The sequence below is a fragment of the Dasypus novemcinctus genome, chromosome 4, assembly GCF_030445035.2.
Source record: "Dasypus novemcinctus isolate mDasNov1 chromosome 4, mDasNov1.1.hap2, whole genome shotgun sequence".
NCBI classification, from domain to species: Eukaryota; Metazoa; Chordata; class Mammalia; order Cingulata; family Dasypodidae; genus Dasypus; species Dasypus novemcinctus.
The window spans coordinates 89372119-89393744 of NC_080676.1; the positions used below are offsets into that span (position 1 = coordinate 89372119).

At 37.7% G+C, this 21626-nt stretch overlaps 1 protein-coding gene across 2 annotated transcripts in view; it reads left to right on the forward strand.

Annotated features, from left to right (window-relative positions):
* The window catches only part of SLC9C1 (solute carrier family 9 member C1), a 129581-nt gene that overhangs the window by 42233 nt on the left and 65722 nt on the right, over positions 1-21626 (forward strand). For both annotated transcript variants that reach the window (XM_058296421.1, XM_058296422.1), the window contains exons 10-12: positions 415-589; positions 7226-7307; positions 19927-20093. In XM_058296421.1, coding sequence (XP_058152404.1) covers positions 415-589; positions 7226-7307; positions 19927-20093 — 424 coding nt within the window. The remainder of the gene's footprint in view (positions 1-414; positions 590-7225; positions 7308-19926; positions 20094-21626) is intronic.

Genomic DNA, 21626 nt, shown 5'->3' on the forward strand with positions numbered 1-21626 from the left:
AGTTGTAAGAGTGATGTATGGCTAAGAAAAGAAATTTAAATGAATTGACCAATATTGGACCTTTTCCTCACTACTTACTCATTAGGTTTGCTTTTATTCCTTCTTGGGTTTCAGAATACATCTACAAAATGTGTCTATGTTTTGTGTTCTTTTTTCCTGAAGAAACACCACTCAAGGGTAACATGGGATTATCCTACTAATTAGCTAGCAAAAGAAATAAAGAGAGGAATGTCATTCTTATAATTCAGTAGAATATCTCTGTGCTCCTTTGGTGCTGTGCCAATAGTGCACGAAAAAATGGTATTTTATTGGAGAGTTAGCAATTCTGCAGAGAAGAGATTGGAATAAAGTGGAATGAAATGGAAAGAAATGTCTGCAACAAAAATAACTTTTAAAAACTATTTTGTCTTCTAGACTTGTGGTCATTCTACTAATGAGTCCTCTTCTGTCTCGACTTGGTCATGGATTCAATTGGCGCTGGGCATTCATAATGGTCTGGAGTGAAATGAAAGGGATGCCTAATATAAGCATGGCTCTTCTACTTGCTTACTCTGACACTTACCCTGGAAGTGAGAAGGAAAAATCCCAAGTAAAAAAAAAAGCTGTATTTTAAAAATTTGAATAGTTTACAAAACTGTTGCCCTGCCCCCAAAAATATTTTTTTTGCTGTGAGGTAGCTCAACCCCACTTGGATGGTGAGGATGCTGTATCTATGATGGCAAGATTTGGGAGAGGAGAAGCAACTGGCAACTTTCTACTCCCCCACTCCAATTTAGGGGTTCCTAAGTTCCTTCATCACACTAACACTTCCATTCTGTTTTATTTTACCTAAATTCCCATTATAAAGGGAAGATTGTAAAGTAATTATTATGTCACTAAATAATTCTCAGACCAAGCACTAAAACATCAAATTCTCAAACACAGCTCTTAAATCCAAAATTGTCTAATATTACATGACCTCTACTTTTTACCTATTTCTGTATTCCTGAATAACCAAGATGAGTGTCATCACCATACAAACTAACCAGTATAATGATGAACACTGCACACAGACCTAAGACTTGACATTTTTAGCTTGACTGTTATTTGCTGTGTGGCCTTTAACAAGTTATTTAATGAGCATTCCTCCAAATGTCAGTTTCTTCATCTCTAAACCAACCTAATAATACCAGTGATATTCTTGGAAATGTTTAACAGTTAACTTTCTTGGGTGGAAACGGGTGGTGGAGAAGCCCTGTTTTGGAGTGTCTGTCAATTTCTGTGGTGTCACCACTCCCACCAAAATGTCAGTCAGCTCACAAATTTTCTGAAAATTTAATAGTAACCCCTCATGAACTAATGCAAGCTAGCTCTGGCACACCACTACCTCAATGGGTTATTGTGAAAAGAAGAAAGGTATATAAAATGTTCAACACATTGTTAAGCATAAAGTAAATGTATAAATATTAAACTAATATTATCATGATGATGGTTATGATGATGATGATGCCATGGAGCCCTGTTTTGAAATAAAACCTCAGTAAATCAAAGCACTTAGTGAGATCTCCCCACTACTAATAACTTCTTGAAAAGAAATTAAATACATCTCTCTCAATTTAATCTAGCTTAACCCTACAGTAACCTGTTGAGAGGCAGATTGAGAGGCACTACAGTAAGGAAGTCTAACTGAAGTCAGAATGCATTTTTAAACCTGCCTCTACCACTCACAAGTTATGTGACCTTGGACTATTTACAGTGCCTAGTTCCCCCATCTGTATAATTGGAACAGTATTGTTATCTACTTTACAGAATTGTAGTGAGGATTAAATAAGTTTAGAATGCTGTACGCCTGCTATATGCCTAGTATTTAAGTGTTGGCTCTTAATATTATTAAGATATTAAGTTAATTTAGTGGTCCTCAATTTTGAATGTACTTTAGAGAGCTTTTGGAAAAATACAGTGCCTATGGAATTCTGGTCTTGGTCATGATGAATAATAGATACTAGATTTATCTTCCATTATGAAGAACTATAAAAAGAGTTAAATTATTTGAAGCAATTGATTTCAGGTATTGGACTAGAGACATTGCATGGTTAGATCCTTGTAAGAAATGGAACCCATGAGGTAGTTTAATGTTCACTCTGGTTTTCTTCCAAACTGTGGCACAGAGAAGTGAAGAAAACAGCAGTGGTCTCACTGAATGAAGAAAATAAAAATCATAATTTAAGTCTGCTGAATCAGCTTCAATTGGCAGGGCAGGGTACCAGAAAGGGGTGAACTGTATAGAAACTGAGCACCAAAAATCTGTGTGGGGGAAGGCATGGGATAATTAGTCCAGTACTTATCTGTACATGTGTAAAAAAATAATTGGAGAGAAGCAGAAAACAGCTTTTAGAGAGCTTTGAGCTGAATGGCTATTCTGCAGGCCACACACTACTAACTGACATTGGCATTCTAACTAGCCACAGTTTCAAAACCTCACTGAACACTACATGGGTTGAGCTATGACTCCAGAAAGGCCATGTCTTAGAAATAGGGATTATGCTCTGGAGTAATGTTTACTCTAAACCCACTCTTAGAAAGGTCAAAACCACACCTTGGCATGATAACCAGTGATCTGCCAGTAAGTTACCTACCTACCAAACCAAATGGAAAACTTGTTAAAGAAAGAAAACATATTCAAGAATATCAACAATGTAACATCCATAAATCCAGCCTAAAATTAATATTTCTATACATGTGATGAAGAAGAAGAAAAAAATGTGACTCATAATAGGAAAGAAAATTATTCAATTGGAACAGACCAAGAAATGAAACACATGTTGGAATAGCAGTACTATTACAAATATTTTCAAGAATTTTAAAGAAAAAAAAAATGGAGTTAAAAGTGAATACATGGAATATTTCAGTGAAGAAACTGAAATTACAAAAAAGAACTAAAGAGAAATTCTAGAACTGAAAAATAAAATATCTGAAATGAAAGTTTCACTTTATGAGCTTAATTGAAGAATAAAGAGGACCAGTCAACATTAGTAAATGACGAAAAACAGAGGAAAAAAATTAAAAATGAACAGCAGCTCAATGATTTATGGAATTATATCAAAATGTGTAGCATATATTTAGTTGGTGTCCAAAAAGAAAAAGGAATGGTTAAGGCAGAGAAAACACTGAAGAAATAATTATCAAAATTTTCTTAGCTGCTTTTAGAAAGCCAACCACAGATTAAATAAGCTAAATAAGACAGAAGCAGATAAAATGCAAAGAAAACCACACCAAGACACATTTTAGTCAAATTGATGAAAACTAAAGGGAAATAAAAAGTTTAAAAGCAGTCAGAATAAAACACGCACATGCATGCACACACAAACATATACAGATAAATTATAATAAAAATGACACCTACTTCTCACTAGAAACAATGCCAGAATATAATGGAATGGTACTTTTAAAGTGCTAGGGGTGAGAAGAAAGACAACATAAAATTCTAAAATATCCCTCAAACACAAAGATGAAACAATTCTTAAATGAACAAAAGCTGAGCAAATTCATCACCAGGAGATCTGCACTATAAGAAATGCTAAAGGAATTTCTTCAGGCTAAAGAGAAATGATAAATAGGAAATCATCTTTATGGACAAAGAGAGCCAAAACTTATAGATATATGGATAATTACAAAAATTTATGTCTTTCTTGATTTCTTAAAAGACAATTAAGTGTTTAAGTTAGTGATTTATTGTGGGATTTACAATATATATTAGAGTAAAATGTCCTGCAGGCTATAAGAAGGGACATGAACCTCCTTGCCATGGTGGTGTCAGAGAAGGTAGAGGTAGGGACTTGGGTCTTTCATCCCTGTTGGGTAACAGCAGGACTCCCACCCACAGTGTCAATGGAAACCATGTGAGGGGCCTAAAATTCCATCCCCACCCAGAAATACCAAGATGTCCTTCCTCCTCCCCACTAGAAAGAGGTGGACATACCAAACAAAGCCTTTTTTAAAAAATGGTCTTAAAAATGCTCAAGGAGATGAAAGAAAGTACAGAGAATAAACTAAGGAATATCAGGAAAACAATGCATGAACAATATGAAAGTCTAAGTAAATAGATAGAACTGTTTAAAAGGAACCAACTACTGGAGTTGAAAACCACAATAACTGAAATGAAAAATTCTCAGGAAGGTTCAAGAACAGATTGGAGCTATAAGAAGAAAGAATTAGTGAGCTTGAAAATAAGATGATTGAAATGAGTCAGGCTGAGTAGCAGAATATTACAAGCAAAAGTAGCATAAGACCACTATGGGACACTATTAAGAACACAAATATATGCACTATGGGAGTCCCAGAAGGAGAAGAAAGAGCTAAAGGGGCAGAAGGAATAGTCCAAGAAATAATGACAGAATTCTTCCCAAACTTAGCAAAAGATGTGAATATGCAAATTCAAGAAGCACAGAGAACAGCAAACAGGAAATATTTGCATGCTAATTGAAGTTGAGTTGATACCAAACCAAACAGGATTGTTATACATTTAAGATGTTAAATTTTAACCCCATGATAAACTCAAGGAAAATAGATGAGAAATATATTCAGATAGAAATGAGAAGGCACTCAATATGGTTCAACACAAAAAAGCAATTAAATATAAAAGTAGGTTTAAATGGGAATGAAGAATACAACAGGACTAAGATCTACAAAGGCTAAATAGCAAAATGGCATCAGAAAGTCCTGTATTATCAATAGTGACTTTAAATGTAAATGGAATAAACTCTCCAGTCAAAAGGCAGCAATTGGAAGAATGGATAAAAAAGTATGACACTAAAATATGCTTTTACAAGAGACTCACATTAAATTCAAAGATACAATTAGGTTGAAGGGGAAAGGATGGGATGAATAAATACTCCATGCAAATAGTAACCAAAAGGTAGCTGTGGTGGCTATACTTATATTGGATAAAGTAGACTTTACATTACAAGGGACAAAGATGGTCATTACCTATTGATAAAGGGGACAATTCAATAGGAAGTTATAACAATTATAAATATATATATACCTAACAGTAGCATCATAAAATACATAATGCAAATACTGACAGATTTGAAGGGAGAAATTGAAGGTTCTACATTGATAGTAGGAGACTTTATCACACCACTATCAATAATGGATAGAACAGCTACCCAAAAGACCAATAAGCAAGTATAGGGCTTGGATGATAAACTAAACTAACTAGACCTAACATATATAGATAATCACATATAGAATACTGCACCCAAAGAAAACAGAATACATATTCTTCTTGAGTGCACATGGATCATTCTATGGTACAGATGATTTGTTGAGTCACAAAACAAGTCTCAATAAATTCAAAAGTATTGAATTCATACAATGTATATTCTCTGAAACAACATTGGAATGAAGCTAGAAATCACTAATGGAGAAATGAAAAATTTGCAAATATGTGGAAATGAAGCAATGTACTCTCAAGCAACCAGTGAATCAAAGAGAAAATCATAAGCAAAAGTATCTTGAGGTGAATGAAAATACAACATGCCAAACTTGTGGAATGCAGTGAAGGCAGTGATGAGAAGGAAGTTTGTAGTTCTAAATGCTTATATTAAAAAAGAAGAAAGGCCTTGAATTAGAGACCTAACATAAAAACTGGAAGAACAAGAAAAAGAGTAAATTAAACTCAAAACAAGCAATAGGAATTAAAAAGAAAATTAGAGCAGATGAATGAAACAGAAAAAAAAATAGGAAGAATCATCAAACCAAAAATTGGTTCTTTGAAAAGATCAACACAAAACTGACATTTAGCTAGATTGAAAAAGGGCATACGGATTCATATATACCAAGTAATTACTAGAACTAATAAGTGAACTTAGCAAGATCATGGGATATGTGTTCAATATATAAAACTCAATTGTGTTTCTATATATTAGCAATAATCACGATAATGAAATAAAAATAACAAAACAATAGCAGCAAAAACATGACCACTTAGTTATAAATATAAAGAAATATGTGTATTAGTCTATTGCTATGCAAGAAAATACCCCCAAACATAGCTGCTTTAAACAAACATTTATTATCCCAGTTTCTGTGGATCAGAAATGTAAGTGCAGATTGACTGGATCCCTCTGATTCAGTTCCTCTCGTCAAGTTTTAGTTAAGTATTAATTGGGGTTGCGATCATCAAAAGGTTTAACAGGGGCTGAAAAAATCATCTTTACTCATGTGGTTGTTGGCAGAATTCAGTTCTTTGCAGGCAATTATTTTAAACACCTCCCTTATTTACTACATCTTGTCCAAAAGCCTTCCTCAATTCTTTGTTATTTGGGTCTTTCCATAGATCAGTTTTCAACATGGTAACTGACTTCCCTCAGAATGAGTAAGCAAGAGATAAGGAAAAAGCAAGCACCCATGATGGGAGCTGTAATCTTTTTATATCTTAATTTGGAAGTAACATCCCATCATGTCTGCCAAATTGTATTCAATAGAAATGAGTCAGTAAATCCAGTAAGTCCAGTCCACACTCAAGGGGTGGGGATTTCATGCAGATGTAGATAATAAGGGTGGAGATCTTTCAGAGCTATCTTAGGGACTCTTTTCTATATGTGCAAGATCTGTACCTGAAAATTACAAAACATTGTTGAGAGAAATTTTGATCTAAATAAATGGGGAATTATACTATCATCATGGATTAGAAGACTCTAGATTTTTACAATGCCCATTTCCACCATATTGAACACTATATTCAACACAAACCCAATCCTAGCAGATTTGTTTTAGCTATAACAAACATATCAAGGCCTCTCAGTTGTTCTCTTTCCTCAGGTGAGGGAATTTATTTGACACAGATGAACTGGATATTAGGCAGAGAACTGTGAGTTTACACAGGTAGATGTATAAAGTGAATAAGCATTGATAAGGTAAGTACAAGCATAGTCTCAGAGCCCAAGAAGTGCATCAGTGAAATTTAAGGACAAGCATTCTTTTCTTTTATCTCTGTAAGTACATATTTACCTGTCAGACTGTGGGTCCTGATTTTTGGTTTGGCTCCAAGTGCTTGGACAAAGTACGTGCAGAAAGACAGAAAATCTCCAGAGTACATTCTTCCTGCCTGACATCCAAATTCCTCCCCAGCCAAGATCATCTATTGATATAGTACAGCTTATTTTCATTTGCATCACTAAATAGAGCGTATTATATGAAATTGCCATGGTTACCTACTTTGTATTATTTTTTTTCTTTCTAGATATTATTTCATGGAGTGTCAATATGCTTAGTTACCCTGATTTTCAATAGATTTATTTTGCCACTGGCAGTTACTAAACTAGGTAAGTCCTACTAATTAGTATAGTGAGTGACAGGAAGGTATCTAAATAGGCTAAAGAAATACTAATAATGATGAATCAATATTTTAAAAGTCAACAGTGTCTAATTGAAGAAGAAATCAAGTCTCTATTTAAAGGCATATTAATGGACTAGGTCAATAAGCTTACTTATTTATAAAAGATTACTTATTTACATTGAATCAGCTTAACTAAAATAATAGTATATATTTAGTCATTTATTCAATTATTCAACAAATTTTTACCGATAGCCTACTATATTCCAGGCACTATTCTAACTGTTAGCAATTCATTATGAAGACATACAAAATATCTGAGTTGATGAAGCTTATATTAGAGTGAGTAGCATCACAATGCATAAGTCAAATAAAGTTATATCAAAGAGTCATATGGACATCAAAGTAAGCAAACCACAAAATGAAATAAAACAGGTGCTAAATTCATGAAGCACAGAAAGAGGGTGTGTTCAAATAACAGAAAGAAAGATTTGAGGGGTTGGAAACAAAGAATAATGTGGAGTGTTAAAGAAGGCCAGATGGGAGAGGTAGGAAGGAGTCAGATGATGAAGAGCCTTTTAAGTCCTGATCAAGGAGTTGGTATTTCATTCTAATAGTAAAGGGAAGTCTTTGGTAGGTTTTAAACAAGTAAGTTTCATCTCATGAGTAAGGTCTTTAAAAGACCACCCTAGTTTCTGTGGATAACTTACTGGGGACAGGGGAAAGTAGAAGCAGAAATACAAGTTACAAGTCATTGTATTAGTCTGGGGGGTATGTAGTGGCTTGGACTAGGATGGTGACAAATGGGTGGAAAAATATGGACATATTTGAGATGCATTTAAAGTTAGAAATTGGCTGAGAGGACTAAAGATAAAGATAATTAAGGATCACTTACAGATATTTGGCCTCAACAATGGATGGGTATTAGAGCTAATCAAGAAGTCATGGGAAATGACATTTCAGAAAGCATGTCAGAAGGTTTTTTGTTTATCAAATTGAAATGTCCAATAGACAGGAAGTGAGAGCAAAGAGGCTGTGAAGTATGAGTCTTGAGTCAAGGGAACAGGTCAAGACTACAGATGTAAATTTGGGGTTCTTTTTTTACTTTGTTGAACTGTACTTAAAGTAAGCTTTATTAAGCAATTGCATGCCCTTTGTTCCTAGAATGGTACCAGACCCATGCCAGGAACCTAATGAATATATGGTGAATGAATGAATGAAGTCTATTTATTTATGCCTTTGTGTTCCCAAACATTACTGTGATAAATCTAACAAATGTTAATATATATTCTTTGTGAGGGCAGAAGAGGGTTTGGCTTTGTGTACCATATCCCCCTCTGGAATATTCACAACATACATTAGCATTTTACAAGCACTGAGAAGTCCTGTAGTAAAGAAACCTGTGTAATTGCTTTGACCTTATATAAACATAAAATAACATTTAAAAATACTAAATTTTAGACCCATACCAAGCCATTTTGTTTTTGTCACCTTAAGTGGCTGTCAGTAGTGGGATTTTTGCAATCTTATCCCATTAACTATAGAAAGAACTTTTTAAAACACATTTTGTGCTCTATAAAAATCAAATATAAACACATGATAACTTTATCTTCAGTATTTCCTATTATGAACATTTCAAAATGCAGATTTTAAAAGCATTTTTCTTGCTAATTTTGCATTTCCTTTGAAATTTTTTGAAATTTTAATATTGATCTTCCTCAGCCAGAACTTCTTCTGCTCCATTGTTCAATTAGAATAACAGGCTATAGGTAATATTAATTTAAAAACATGGTTCCTTTACTTATTTCTTCAGTAACTGGTTTTCTCTGTGCTAGAATGATAATTTCCTGATCATTCTAATCATGCAGGTTTTCTAGTCAGCTCTCATGCAGCTTTTCTAATCAGCTAAAAAGAGACCAAATGGATTCTTCCCAGATCCCACATCCCTTGAAAAGTTTCTATTTGATCAATACCAGAAAGACTTAAATTAGGTGATATCTGTTAAAATAGCAAAGTAAGGAACACTAAAATTCCATCCCATTAGAAAAGCAACAAAAGAACTGGCAAAATTTTTTTTAAAAGTCTGAAGCAATTTCTTCAGATCCCTGGAAATAATAAAAGATTTGTAGTTACCTAAGAACCATTTATTCAAAGAAGAAATGGCTTAATCTTAGTAAGAACAGCAAGGTTTGTGGCATTTTACTTATCCCAGTACTTTCCCAGCTCCCAAGATCAGCCAGAGCTTTCAAAATAAAAGCACACATTCCCACTACCAGAAGGAGCATAATGGATCAAAAGGCACATCTCTATTTCACCTGACTTGGAACTGGCCAAGTGCTAAAGCTGCTATCCACGGAGGGTGAAAGGTGTTTGTTGAAAACAATTACAGACAAATGTTTTCATCTCTGCTGCCTGCATTAATAGATAACAGCTGGGTCAAAGAACAGACTAAAAAGGCTTGGGAGGAAATGGTGAAAAATGATATGTCCATAAGGGATTTGCAAAGTTCTGACTGGGAATCTATATACCACATGCAAGACAAATGCTGTTTAATGCTCAGCAAAGATCAGAGGAAGCACTAAGCACTCACCTCTGGCAGATATCAAGGCTTTGTGAAAGCAGGAAGTGAATACTAAGGCAGAGCAGTAAACTACCTGATTGAGTGTTTGAAGCATGCTCCCCGCCCCCCCCATGTGCACACAGAGCCCCTAGACAAAGACTGGGCATTTCTGTCCAATCATTAGCTGACCACTAAGCTAATAGAAGAGTGATTTCAGCTGCCACAAGGGTGAAAAACACAGTCTTTAAAGAATTGGTTCTGAAAATCACAAAAACAAACAACAAATACAATAAGCAGTAACAACAATATACCCTAGAGAAGGAAAGTATTCTGATTTCCAGAGATGTCACATTATAGGATTAAAATTGACCAGTTTTCCAAAAAATGAGACATGCAAAGAAAATAAATATATAACCCTATACACAAGAATAAAAGCAATCAATAGAAACTATCTCTGAGGAAGCCCAGACATTTAGTTTTCCAGATAAAGATTTTAATCAGTTATTTTAAATGTGTTCAAAGAGTCAAAGAAAATAATGTTTTTAAGAACTAAAGGAAAATAAGAGAAAAAGTCTCACAAAATAGAGAATTTCATCAAAAAATGGAAATTATACAGAGAAAACAAATAGAAACTCAGGAGTTGAAAAGTACAATAACTTAAATAAAAAGTCTACTAGATGAGTTCAAGCAGAATTGAGAAGACAGAAGTAAAAATCAGCAAACTTGAAGACAGGTCCTTTGTGAATATCCAGGCTAATGAACAGAAAGGAAAAAAAGAAAGAGAGAGATGAACAAATTCTCAGACACCTGTGAGACACTATCAGACATATCAACATATGCATAATGGAGATCTCAGAAGAAAAGGAGAAAGTGAAAGAGAAAAGAAGGCGTATTTGAACAAGTATTGGTGCAAAACTTTCCAATTTGATGAAAAACTTTGATCTATACATCCAAGAACCTCAACAAACTCCAATAGAATAATCTCAAAAGGAGATCCTCATCTAGTCACATTATAATTAAATTGTCAAAATATAAAGACAAATGAAAGCAACAAGAGACTTATCATTAATAAGAACATTTGCTTTTCTAAACAAAAAGGGAGCCACAAAAAGATTAACAAATGATTTCTCATTAGAAATCATGGATGTTAGAATCATGGGGGGAAGCAGACTTGGCTCAACAGATAGAGCATCTGCCTACCACATGGGAGGTCTGCAGTTCAAACCCAGGACCTCCTTGACCCATGTGGAACTGGCCCACACACAGAGCTGATGGGCACAGGGAGCGTCGTCCCACACGGGGGTGTCCCCCATGTGGGGGAGCCCCACACACAAGGGGTGCACCCCATAAGGAGAGCCACCCAGCATGAAAAAAAGTCCAGCCTTCCCTGGAGTGGCACTGCACACACAGAGGGCTGATGCAGCAAGACGACACAATAAAAAGAGACACAGATTCCTGGGCCGCTGACAAGAATGGAAGTGGACACAGAGGAACACACAGCAAAGGGACACAGAGGGCAGACAACTGGGGGAGAGGGGAAGAGAGAGAAATAAGTTTTTTAAAAATGAAAGGGGAAAGTTATTAGAAAAAAAAAAACAAAGGAAGGCAGTGGGATGACATATTCAAAATCCTGAAAGAAAAACTATCAACCAAGAATTCTAAATGTGGCAAAACTATCCATCAAGAATGAAGGATAAATTGATATTCCAAAATAAAAACTGTGGACTTGCCCTACAATTAGTATTCCAAGATAAATACTAACAGACTTGCCCTACGATTAATCCTAAATAAAACTACACTATGCATTAAATCATATCTGCATGAAGAAATAAAGAACAACGGCAAAGCTAACTACATAGGTAAATATAAATTCTTGTAGTATTGCATATTTGGCTTGTAAATTTTATTTTATTTTCTCATATGATTTAAAAGACAAATGCATAAAATAATCATTATAATGGACACACAATAGAATTTGTGACAACATAAAGGGAAGAATGGAACCATATAGTAGTAAAGTTTTTATATATTATTGAAATTAAATTGCATTAATCTTAACTAGATTGTTGTAAATTAAGATGCTCATTATAATTCCCAGGTTCACCTCTAGGAAAATAAGTCAAAAGTATATAATAAAAAAGAAAAGAAAGATTTATTAGAGAACACTGTAGATGATAAATTTTTAATTTATGTTTTTCTTTTTTTATTGAGCTTTAGTTCATATAACATAAAAGTCCTCATTTTAAAGTGTAAAATTCAGCAACTTTTAGTGTATTCACTATATTGGGCAGCCATTGCAGGTATGTAATTGCAGACCATTCCTCTCACCCCCAAAAGATCTGTGTATCCATTAGCAGTCTCAATTTCTCCCTTCTCCATGCCCTGGAAACCACTAACCTGCTTTCTATCTCTAGAGATTTGCCTATGCTGGACATTTCCCACAAATTGAATCATATAGTATGTGTCCTTTTGTATCTGGTTTCTTTCACTTAATAATGTTTTCAGGGTTTGTCCATGTTGCAGCATGTAACAGTAGTTCATTCCTTTTTATGGATAAATAATATTCTTTTGAATGGCTAAACCTCATTTTATTTATCCATTCTTCAGTTGATGAGCATTTAGGTTATTTCTCCCTTTTTGGCTACTACAAATAATTCTGCTATGAACATTTGTGTATAAATTTTCTTGAAAGAGCTGAAGTAGAGAGCAGTCTAGGCTGGAAATATAAATTTGGAAGTTTTAGCATATAGATGATATTAAAGGGGTGAGGGATGTGAGCTTATGAAAGTGTTTTAGCTCTCTTCAGAAAAACAGAGAGGACTCTCTGGAGAAGAGTTTTAAATATATGTGAGTGTGTGTGTGTGCCTGCTGCCCTAATCCCCCAAAAAGTTATTCTGTTACTAAAGATCTGGGTTACAATCTGAGCATGTGTGCCAAACCAGGTCCCAACAGAAAGCAAATGGCACACACAAACTAGGATAAGTAGACAAGGATTTATTAACAGAGACCCTCAGGCCCTGTCCAGCAAGCGGTGCAGCGGCAGCACCTTTTGGAGCTCTGGAGCTCCAGGTGTTGGTGGACCGCCCTCGTTGACCTGCCTCTTGCGCCAGGTCGAGAAGCCCCGGGCTCCACATGTTTGAGGAGAGGGCATGTTATCTGGCCCGCGGGTGGGCCCAGAAGCCCACCTGTGCCCGGTTCTGTGCCCAGCTCTGTGCCGTGCTCTGTGCCCATTTTGGCAGCCATGAACTTGCTGTAAGAATCATGGTACAGCAATTTGTCTTGGATAGATTTTTCAGAGTGGAACTAGCAAGAATGATGAGATGGAACCAGAATGATTCTCCAGACAAAGCCAGCAAGAATGCTCTGATTTTCTTATGCAGATATTTCCTCAAGAAAATTATCTTTGGGAACAACTGCATTTTTCTGCAAAGGCTTAACTTTTCGTCCATGATGAAATGAGATAAGGTTTGTTAAGGCCTTCCTGATGTTGATTGTTGGAAATAATTAAAGACATAAACTATCCAGAGCCACTGGCATACAAGTGGACAGGGAAAACAAAAGAAGACCTAAAAGCCCAAGAGGTGTCCCGAAGTAATGTGCAGGAATGTAGCAGAAAGGGCAAAAAGTCAGGGAAAAAGTGGTTGTAAAGCATCAGGACAATTTGTTTCTACTTTTTAATTGCAGCTACCTAGCTATGTGACCTTTAACAGTGAACATCAATATTAACTGTTAAAAAGTAGGGGATTAAAACTGTTAATACAGGGTAATCAGGGTGTACATCATCATCTGAGAATTTTTCCAAAATATGTTGTTAGGGAAGATCAATGTGCACAGAGAGCTGAGGGTGTGGTCAGCTGTGCCTGTGCCTGCACGTAAGCAGAAAGGAGCTGACGTGCATTGCTCACTATTGCCAAAAGTTGGAATCAACCCAAATGCCCAGATGAACAGATGAACGGATAAATAAAATGTGGTATATACACACAATGGAATACTACTCAGCTTTAAGAACGAATACGCTACAAACACATGTGATAACATAGATGAATCTTGAGAACCGTATATTAAGTGAAGCAAATCAGGAATTGAAGGACAAATGCTACAAGACCTCAATGATATGAAATAAGTAAACTAAGCTGGCTCAGAGAGCTAGTGACTGGATGATAGGCTTAAAGGAATTTGGGGGTAGAGGAAGGATGCAAGCTGACACCTATATGGGTGAAATCTATGATAAGCTGGAGGTAAGTATTTGTATAGGAAGGGATAAAATGGGGGCATAGGGTTACCTTTGGGTGGGGCTTTGTAGGCTTGAGGGGGGCTAAGGATGGGAGGATGGGTAATATTGCCCAAGAAATTGGGAGGAGGGTAGGGGAACATATGAACATAGGAGATTGTCAAGTATTTGGTTGAGAGTATAATGCTGAGAAAACTTTTTCAAAAATGTAATAAGGAAGGTTACCTGTTTAAGATACTTAAAGGGGATAATCTGATGTAGGACAGGCTTCTAGAGAGTGTGTGTGTGCTCATTTTGCCATAGTGGATTATATCATTGTATAGAGACCCATATAATGAGAGTGAAGGTATACCCACATCCTAGGGAGGACTGATGTTCTCAAATAGAGGGAATTGTATCTCTTGAGAGAAATGGTGGCTCCCAGTGCATTAGGGCAGTTGAGCATGTCAAGCCCTCAACACTGTTGCAAGTATCTCTGCGGCGGCTTGCTCGGTCGGTAGAGGTGGGGTCTGGCTGCGGATGAGGGGTCAGTCCAGCTCTGGACGAGGGGTCGGTCCCGCTCGGGACGAGGGGTCGGTCCCACTTGGGACGAGGGGTCGGTCCAGCAGCAGACGAGGGATCGGTCTCACAGGGGTTGCGCGGTTCGGCTGACGGGGTTGCCCGGCGAAGCCGGCGACGAAGGGGTCGCCCGGAGAAGCAGGCGACGAAGGGGTCGCCCGGAGAAGCAGGCGATGAACTGGGGACAAGGGAGGCCAGGCCCTTGTCGGGGGCTCTCAGGACTGGAGGGCGCACGGCAGAAGAACTACCGCGGAGACAAGGTAAACACGCAAGTCCACTTTACTGAGGGAGAGGCAACAGTTTTATAGGGGCTGGGGAAGGCTGATTGGTCGAAGCCACGCCCTGTTCTGATTGGTTGCCGGCGAAAGGTCAGTGGGCGGTACTGGACGGGGGAGGGGTGGTGGTTAGGGATTGGCTGTCGCTGTTGCTGGGGGAAGTGGCAGGGTTTAGGGATTGGTGGCTGCTGTTGCTGGGGTAGAGGGCAGACTTGAGTTTCCCGCCCACACCTGGCTGTTGCTGCTGTCGGGGGGAGGGAAAAGGGCAGACTGGATTTTTCCGCCCACGCCTGGCTGTTGCTGCTGTCGGGGGAGGGGAAAAGGGCAGACTGGAATTTTCTGCCCTGCGCCTGCACAGGGAGAAGGAAGGCATCGTGTGGCGCCATCCGGGAGGAGGGGCGGCCGCGGAAGCATGGCTGCCGAGAAGGGGAGACCCGAGGGCACTCTGCGCCCATGCCGAGCTCCCTTCAGGGGTGGCGGTGAGTCCGACCAGCCACCCTATTATGGGGGCAGCGGCTTGGCCTACCGCGGCCGCTCCCCCGCCAGGCCAGCAAACCACGCTTCAGCCCGAGGGGTGACCGCATATCTCTGAACGTGGCCCTTCAAACAATGAAGATTGACTGTCACTGTGTGTGGGCCCTGAGGGAAGGGGGAAAGAGGTATTGAATAGATGGAATGAATGTAATTGTGTGGGCAATAGAAATGTTCCACAAGATTATGCAAGGATGGATATAAGACATGTTAAATTACACCAAAAATATATAGGGGCTGATAGGCTAAAATGTAAAACATAAAATAACTAAAAATTTAGAAAATTGTATAGTCTAAAATATAAACCACAATGTAAACCCAAATGTTACCTTATTTGAAAGCTATTGTCTCAATATCTGTACATCAGTTTCAGTAAATATAGTATGAACATGTAAAAAGATTATTGCTGTGGAAGGGAAAAGGGTTTTATGTTGAATACGTGGGAGTACTGTATATTGTATATATGAATTACTGTGATCTAAAACTTTTGTGAAGATAAGCTTAATAATTGGGGGGGGGGAAAGTAAAGAAAAAGAAAGGACGTAGACACTGAGGAAAAGACGGAAGAAGTTGCCTTGCCAATTTGCATACAGGGCAACACTTATTGCAGTGATGGAAGGCAAAACATCAAAACAAAGCTTTTGCATTTTTAAATTTTTTGATACACCAATTTATTTTTACCTTAATTTTTCTAAATTGATATGTATTCTATATCTAACCTCTAAGCTCATCACTATATTCCATTTTACTATTAATGGAACTGGCAATATATTGGGCTTCATTTTTGAAGAAGTTTTGCATCACAGAGAGGTTCAACAATGGCAGGAGAGGAATACTGGTGTGGGATGTTACTGTCAGGGCATACATGGTTGGCGGGGAGTTCTCCAGGGTATATATCCAGGGTACATAAAAATGTTTGGGTATTTTCATAGTGGTTACAATTGAAAACAATAACTGAGGGAATGCTGAGATCCTAGCCAGGGGAGCTCTATCACAGTCCCTAAAGGAACAGCAACAACCTCCCAAATGCAATGGCAAAGACCAAAAAAGAAGGAAGGTCCAACAATGAGCCCTTGATACAAATGACTAAGCTTGTAAGCCTGTGCACCTGAAATAAGAACAAGGCCTACCTCCTGAGAGCCTCCATGTTGCTCAAATGTGGCCAGTCTTGAAGCCAAACTCAGCATGTAAATGTGTTGCCTTCCCCCCAGCATGGAACATGACTCCCCAGGATGAGCCTCCCTGGTACCAAAGGATTACTACCAAGTACCAGCTGATGATATAACTAGAAAATGACCTTGAATAAAAGGGTCAACTCGGACCAGCAGAACATCTCAGTCTATGTATAATACCAGGAGTTAAAAATGCTTTTTTACCTGAATCAAAGGGAGAAATGGAAAGGACAAATGAGTTTATATGGCTATGAGTCTCCAAAAAGAGCCAGGAGGTTATCAGAGGGATTGCCCTTATGCACACCTGAGCAGAGTCCCAGAGACAGATAAAGTAGATACAACCCCAGGTATTGGTTCTTCTGAGGACTACAGAGACCCACAGGTTCTATGGTCATGGCAGATGGAGTTCAGGGCCATGTCAGTTGGCCCTACTTTGGAGTTTGTGTTTTTGCGTGATGGAGCTGGACTCAGATGTGATCATTGTCCACAAGCCTCTTTTACTTTTAACAGATCTGTAGTTGGTATTGAGGTTTAGTGTATACCCAGGAGACCTGAATCTCTGGACTGAGCATGTGATAGCCAGGTCCTGAGCCTCAACAGACTTGCAACTCCTACACTCTGTTTTATTGGACTTACCCCACTCAGCTAACATGGAGGTGAAGAATGTCAACCACTGCACCAGGGAGCCAAGAGTGCCTACAACTGAAAGCAGGAGAACTGCATCCAGCATCCATGTGGAATCTAAGCCCCTCTCGGTATAGATGTGGAGTCGACATAACCATTCCAGGGGCCACAGGATGGAGGAATAGAGTATGTATTAGAGTGGACTTATTGACATTCTATTGTGAACTATTGTGATTAGTAATCGAAGAAAATGTGGCATTGGTGTGGAGAAAGTGGCCATGGTGGCTGCTGAGGATAGGGAGTGGGAGGAAGAGATGTGATGTGGGGGCACTTTCAGGGGTTGAAGTTGTCCTGAGTAGTGCTGCAGGGACAGTTACTGGACATTGTATGTCCTCCCATGGCCCACTGGGTGGACTGTGGGAGAGTGTGGGCTATGGTATGGACCATTGACCATGAGGTGCAACGGTGCTCAGAGATGTATTCACCAAGGGCAATGAATGTCTCATGATGATGGAGGAGGATGTTGTTATGGGGAGAGGAGTGGGGTGAGTAGGGTGCAGGGTATATAGAGACCTCATATTTTTTGAATGTAACATTAAAATAAAGACCAAAAAAAAGCCAAAATAAAAAAATAAAGAAAGGAGCTGATGTCCTGATAAGAAGAAATTCAAAGAGAAACCTCCTCAAAGAACTTCATGCCTGATAGCCCCTGCTCTGAAAACAGTGACCTAGTTAACTGCTTTAAATAAAGCTTGTGGTGACACCTCAGGGCCTTGGCTTTGCCATTAGCTAGCCTGGCCCACCTGGTCCCCTCTAATCTTGAAAAAACAAAAACAAAAAAACAAAAAAAGAGAAGTCCAACAAAGAGGTGGAAACTACAATACACATATAGATGGAGTGCTGTGCCCCCTGGGGCCAACAAGAAAGCTGAGCTGGGGCTGGGTCAGCAACGGAATTCCAGTTTTGAGGTGATTTGTTCATGGATATGATCAGCCACCTCAGTAAAGTTGGATTGGAGAGTTATTTGTGCTAATTAAAAATTTAAAAATTTTATGTACTAAATACCAATATATTTTTGTTTTTCATGTGTTCACATCTTATTTGGAAATGCCTTTTTTGCATGTGTAATTACAACAAAGAATGCCTTTATTAACAGGCTGTTAAGGCAAGTTTCAGTGTTTCTTTAAAACAATCTTCTTTATTGAACTTAGTGGCAAATAACTAGGGTTAGTTACAACAAACTGTTGCCACACCTCAGTCAACCAGGATAGAGAGAATCAGGAAGTCAGCAGCCTGAGAGGAGCAATGAAATTTGGGCAAGAAATATAGCTGGTATGCAACAAGTCTACATGGATGGAGTGAGAGAATAAATAATCCAACTCATTCTTCTCTCTCTCTTTGATCTCCTCGTCCAACCCAACAGAGAGTCTGAGAGTAGGAAGACTGATTTAATCCACACTTTGCAGCACCCTGCGCCAGACAGCAGGTGCTAAAATGTGAAGAAGGGGATTTGGAGGGGAATGAAAAGACAATCAACATGTTTTGGAAAAATTCTCAGATGGTGATGTACACCCTGATTAACAATCCCGTTTTAATCCCCTGCTTTAGCAGTTTTACTCCCTTACTTTTTAACAGTTAATATTGATGTCCACTGTTAAAGGTGACATAGCTAGGTAGCTGCAGTTAAAGAGCTAGAAACAAATTGTCCTGATGCTTTTCAACCATTTTTTTCCCTGACCTTTTGCCCTTTCTGCTACAATCCAATTTTTTACTCTAATGGTAGTTTTCATCAATCTCATATTTCCCAACCTCCTTTCCTCTGTCATTTACAACGAAACAATGTCTTTTTTGAAATTTTCGGAGTCTCAAAATAGTAAAATGGAAAGAATGGAGTAAGAGGTGAGGTTTTACAAAGTATCATATGTTCTATTTTGTATCTAAATAGACATAAAATCTTACTGTGGAGCAGCTGTTTATTTGCACTGAAAGAAGTGAACATTTGTTCATGGAACATTATTGCTTTCCAAAGATGTTTCTATTGCACAACAAAGGAATATCTGTGTGATAGAATGAGTCCTTCAAACTTTAATGAGATATTGCTATTTCTTTTAATCAACAAAAGATACTCTGTGCAAGTAATTTTACAATCCATGAATTTCAGAGTTGACACTGAAAGTTGTTCCAGTGTGTGAGTTAATCATTTAGCATAATGATTAAAAGCATAGGATTTGGAACCAGGCTATCTGCCACTAACTATCTGGATGTTTGACCCTGAGGAATTTACTTAACATCTCTGTGCCTCTGTTTCTTCATCTATTGAATTGAGAAAAGAACTGACTTTAAAAACAGATGAGATGATCAAGACCTAATACATGCAAAGTGCTGTATATAGTAAGCATACTTATTTCCCAGCATATAGTAAGCACTTAATAAACAATAGCTATTATTATTATTATGCACCTTAGCTTTTGTGAAAAGGGGAGTGAAAGTAGAAATGCTTGAAATTGTTAGTATTACCATGATAAAGCAAGTTATATTGTCTTTATTCTAACTTTAAAATACTTAGTGGAAATATGTTAAGATAAGCAAAAAAGGAAGCTTTATAATCTGTATCCAAATGGCGATGTTCCTACTACTTATTTGCTCTTTTGTCAAAGGTCTTCGTGATGTCACATCAACAAAATATAAATCATTTTATTATACATTTCAACACTTTCAAGAGCTAACCAAATCTACAGCCTCTGCACTCAAATTTGACAAAGATCTTGCTAATGCTGATTGGAACATGGTTGAGAAAGAAATTATTCTTCAAAACCCATATGCTGTAAGCAAGTAATGTCTTTTTTTATTCTTTCAAATTAGACAGGCTAGAACTTACACAAGTATATATCATGTTATAAATTCATATTTTTAACACTTGTAACTGACATACCAGTTGCATTGGTATCTTTATTTACCATAATAGGAAGGAAGAGATCTTTATGTATCATCAATCAACAAAAAGTATATGTTGCTTTCTTACTATGCATAAGGCATTTTGTGATCACTGTCAGGCAAAGCAGTGGTCACGGCTCCCTTGACCATGTGGACCATAAATGATGTAAATTCAAAAGGGGGAGGAATATATTAGCATGGTTTTTAAAAGTATCATATAGGAGGAGAGTGAGACTGAGAATGTTGCTATTTCCAACTATAGAAATGATCCCTGAAGTATAGTCTTAGAATGTTGCTATTTCTTGACCAGGTTCAAGGTGAGCAGAGGCCTTCATTCAGTCATTTATTCAAATTTATTTAGGCTACTAGATAAGCTTAAGTAAGCTCTTGCTAGACCCTAAATTATGGCTAATATTTTTAATATTTGAATAAGAATTCAAAGCCAGTATTATAAGTTTAGCTGTGGATGAGATGTCATCTCTTGTTTCTGAGATATGCTTTAAAATCTCTATGACCAAACTTATATTCATTCAGGAACACTTAGCTCACCAATCACTCATGGTTTCCAGAAGGAGAAATAGCAAATGTTGTCCAAGGATCTTAATGCTGCTGCTGCATTGCCATCTGCTATGTCACTTCCAGTTTTCATTGCAGTGTTTTTCTGCATCACACAATATGAGAGTTCAACTTCTAGGAATATAGAAGTCAGATAATTGGTGTCTAGGGAATGAGATTTCCCCTAATTCATCTCATATCTACTAAGCAGAGCTGGAAGCTCCAGGTGGAGACTCAGAACCAAATCCTGTACCTTCAAGAATATTGCCAGGACTTCTAGATAAAACAAGTACCAAGCCAAATCCTAGGATTTTCTCTAGTAGCTCCAATATCTATCTGGTTGTAACATTTTGGTTGTAACGTTTTTTGCTCACCTCGCTGCATCAGAATCATCTGGAAAGCTGGTTAAAAATATTAATTTCCCAGCCCTTACCCAGGAGATTCTTGATGCAGGTGATCTAGGGAGGGTTTCAGGAATGTGTATTGTAACTCACTACCCAGTAGGTTTAAGGCAGAGTCAGGGTTGGAGATGACCACTTTAGTACTTGCTCAGTTTCAGAAAGCAGAATGATCAAAAAGCAGCATGAGGAAAATTAAAGATTTATACAAAGAGCATTGGTCTTGTACTCAGAAAACCTAGGTTTGTATCCCAGCTTTCCCATTTAATAGGTAGCTTTGTGATCTTGAGCAAATCATTTGTTTTCTCTAACCTTCAGTTTTTCTCATCCATATTCTCATCTCATTAATGCCATGTTCACTTTCTCTACCTTAAGTGATTAGTTTAAAGCAATGTTTCTCAAACTTGAGCTGCATCATAATCATTTAAAGGGTATGGTAAAATGCAGATTGCTGGGACCCATACCACAGA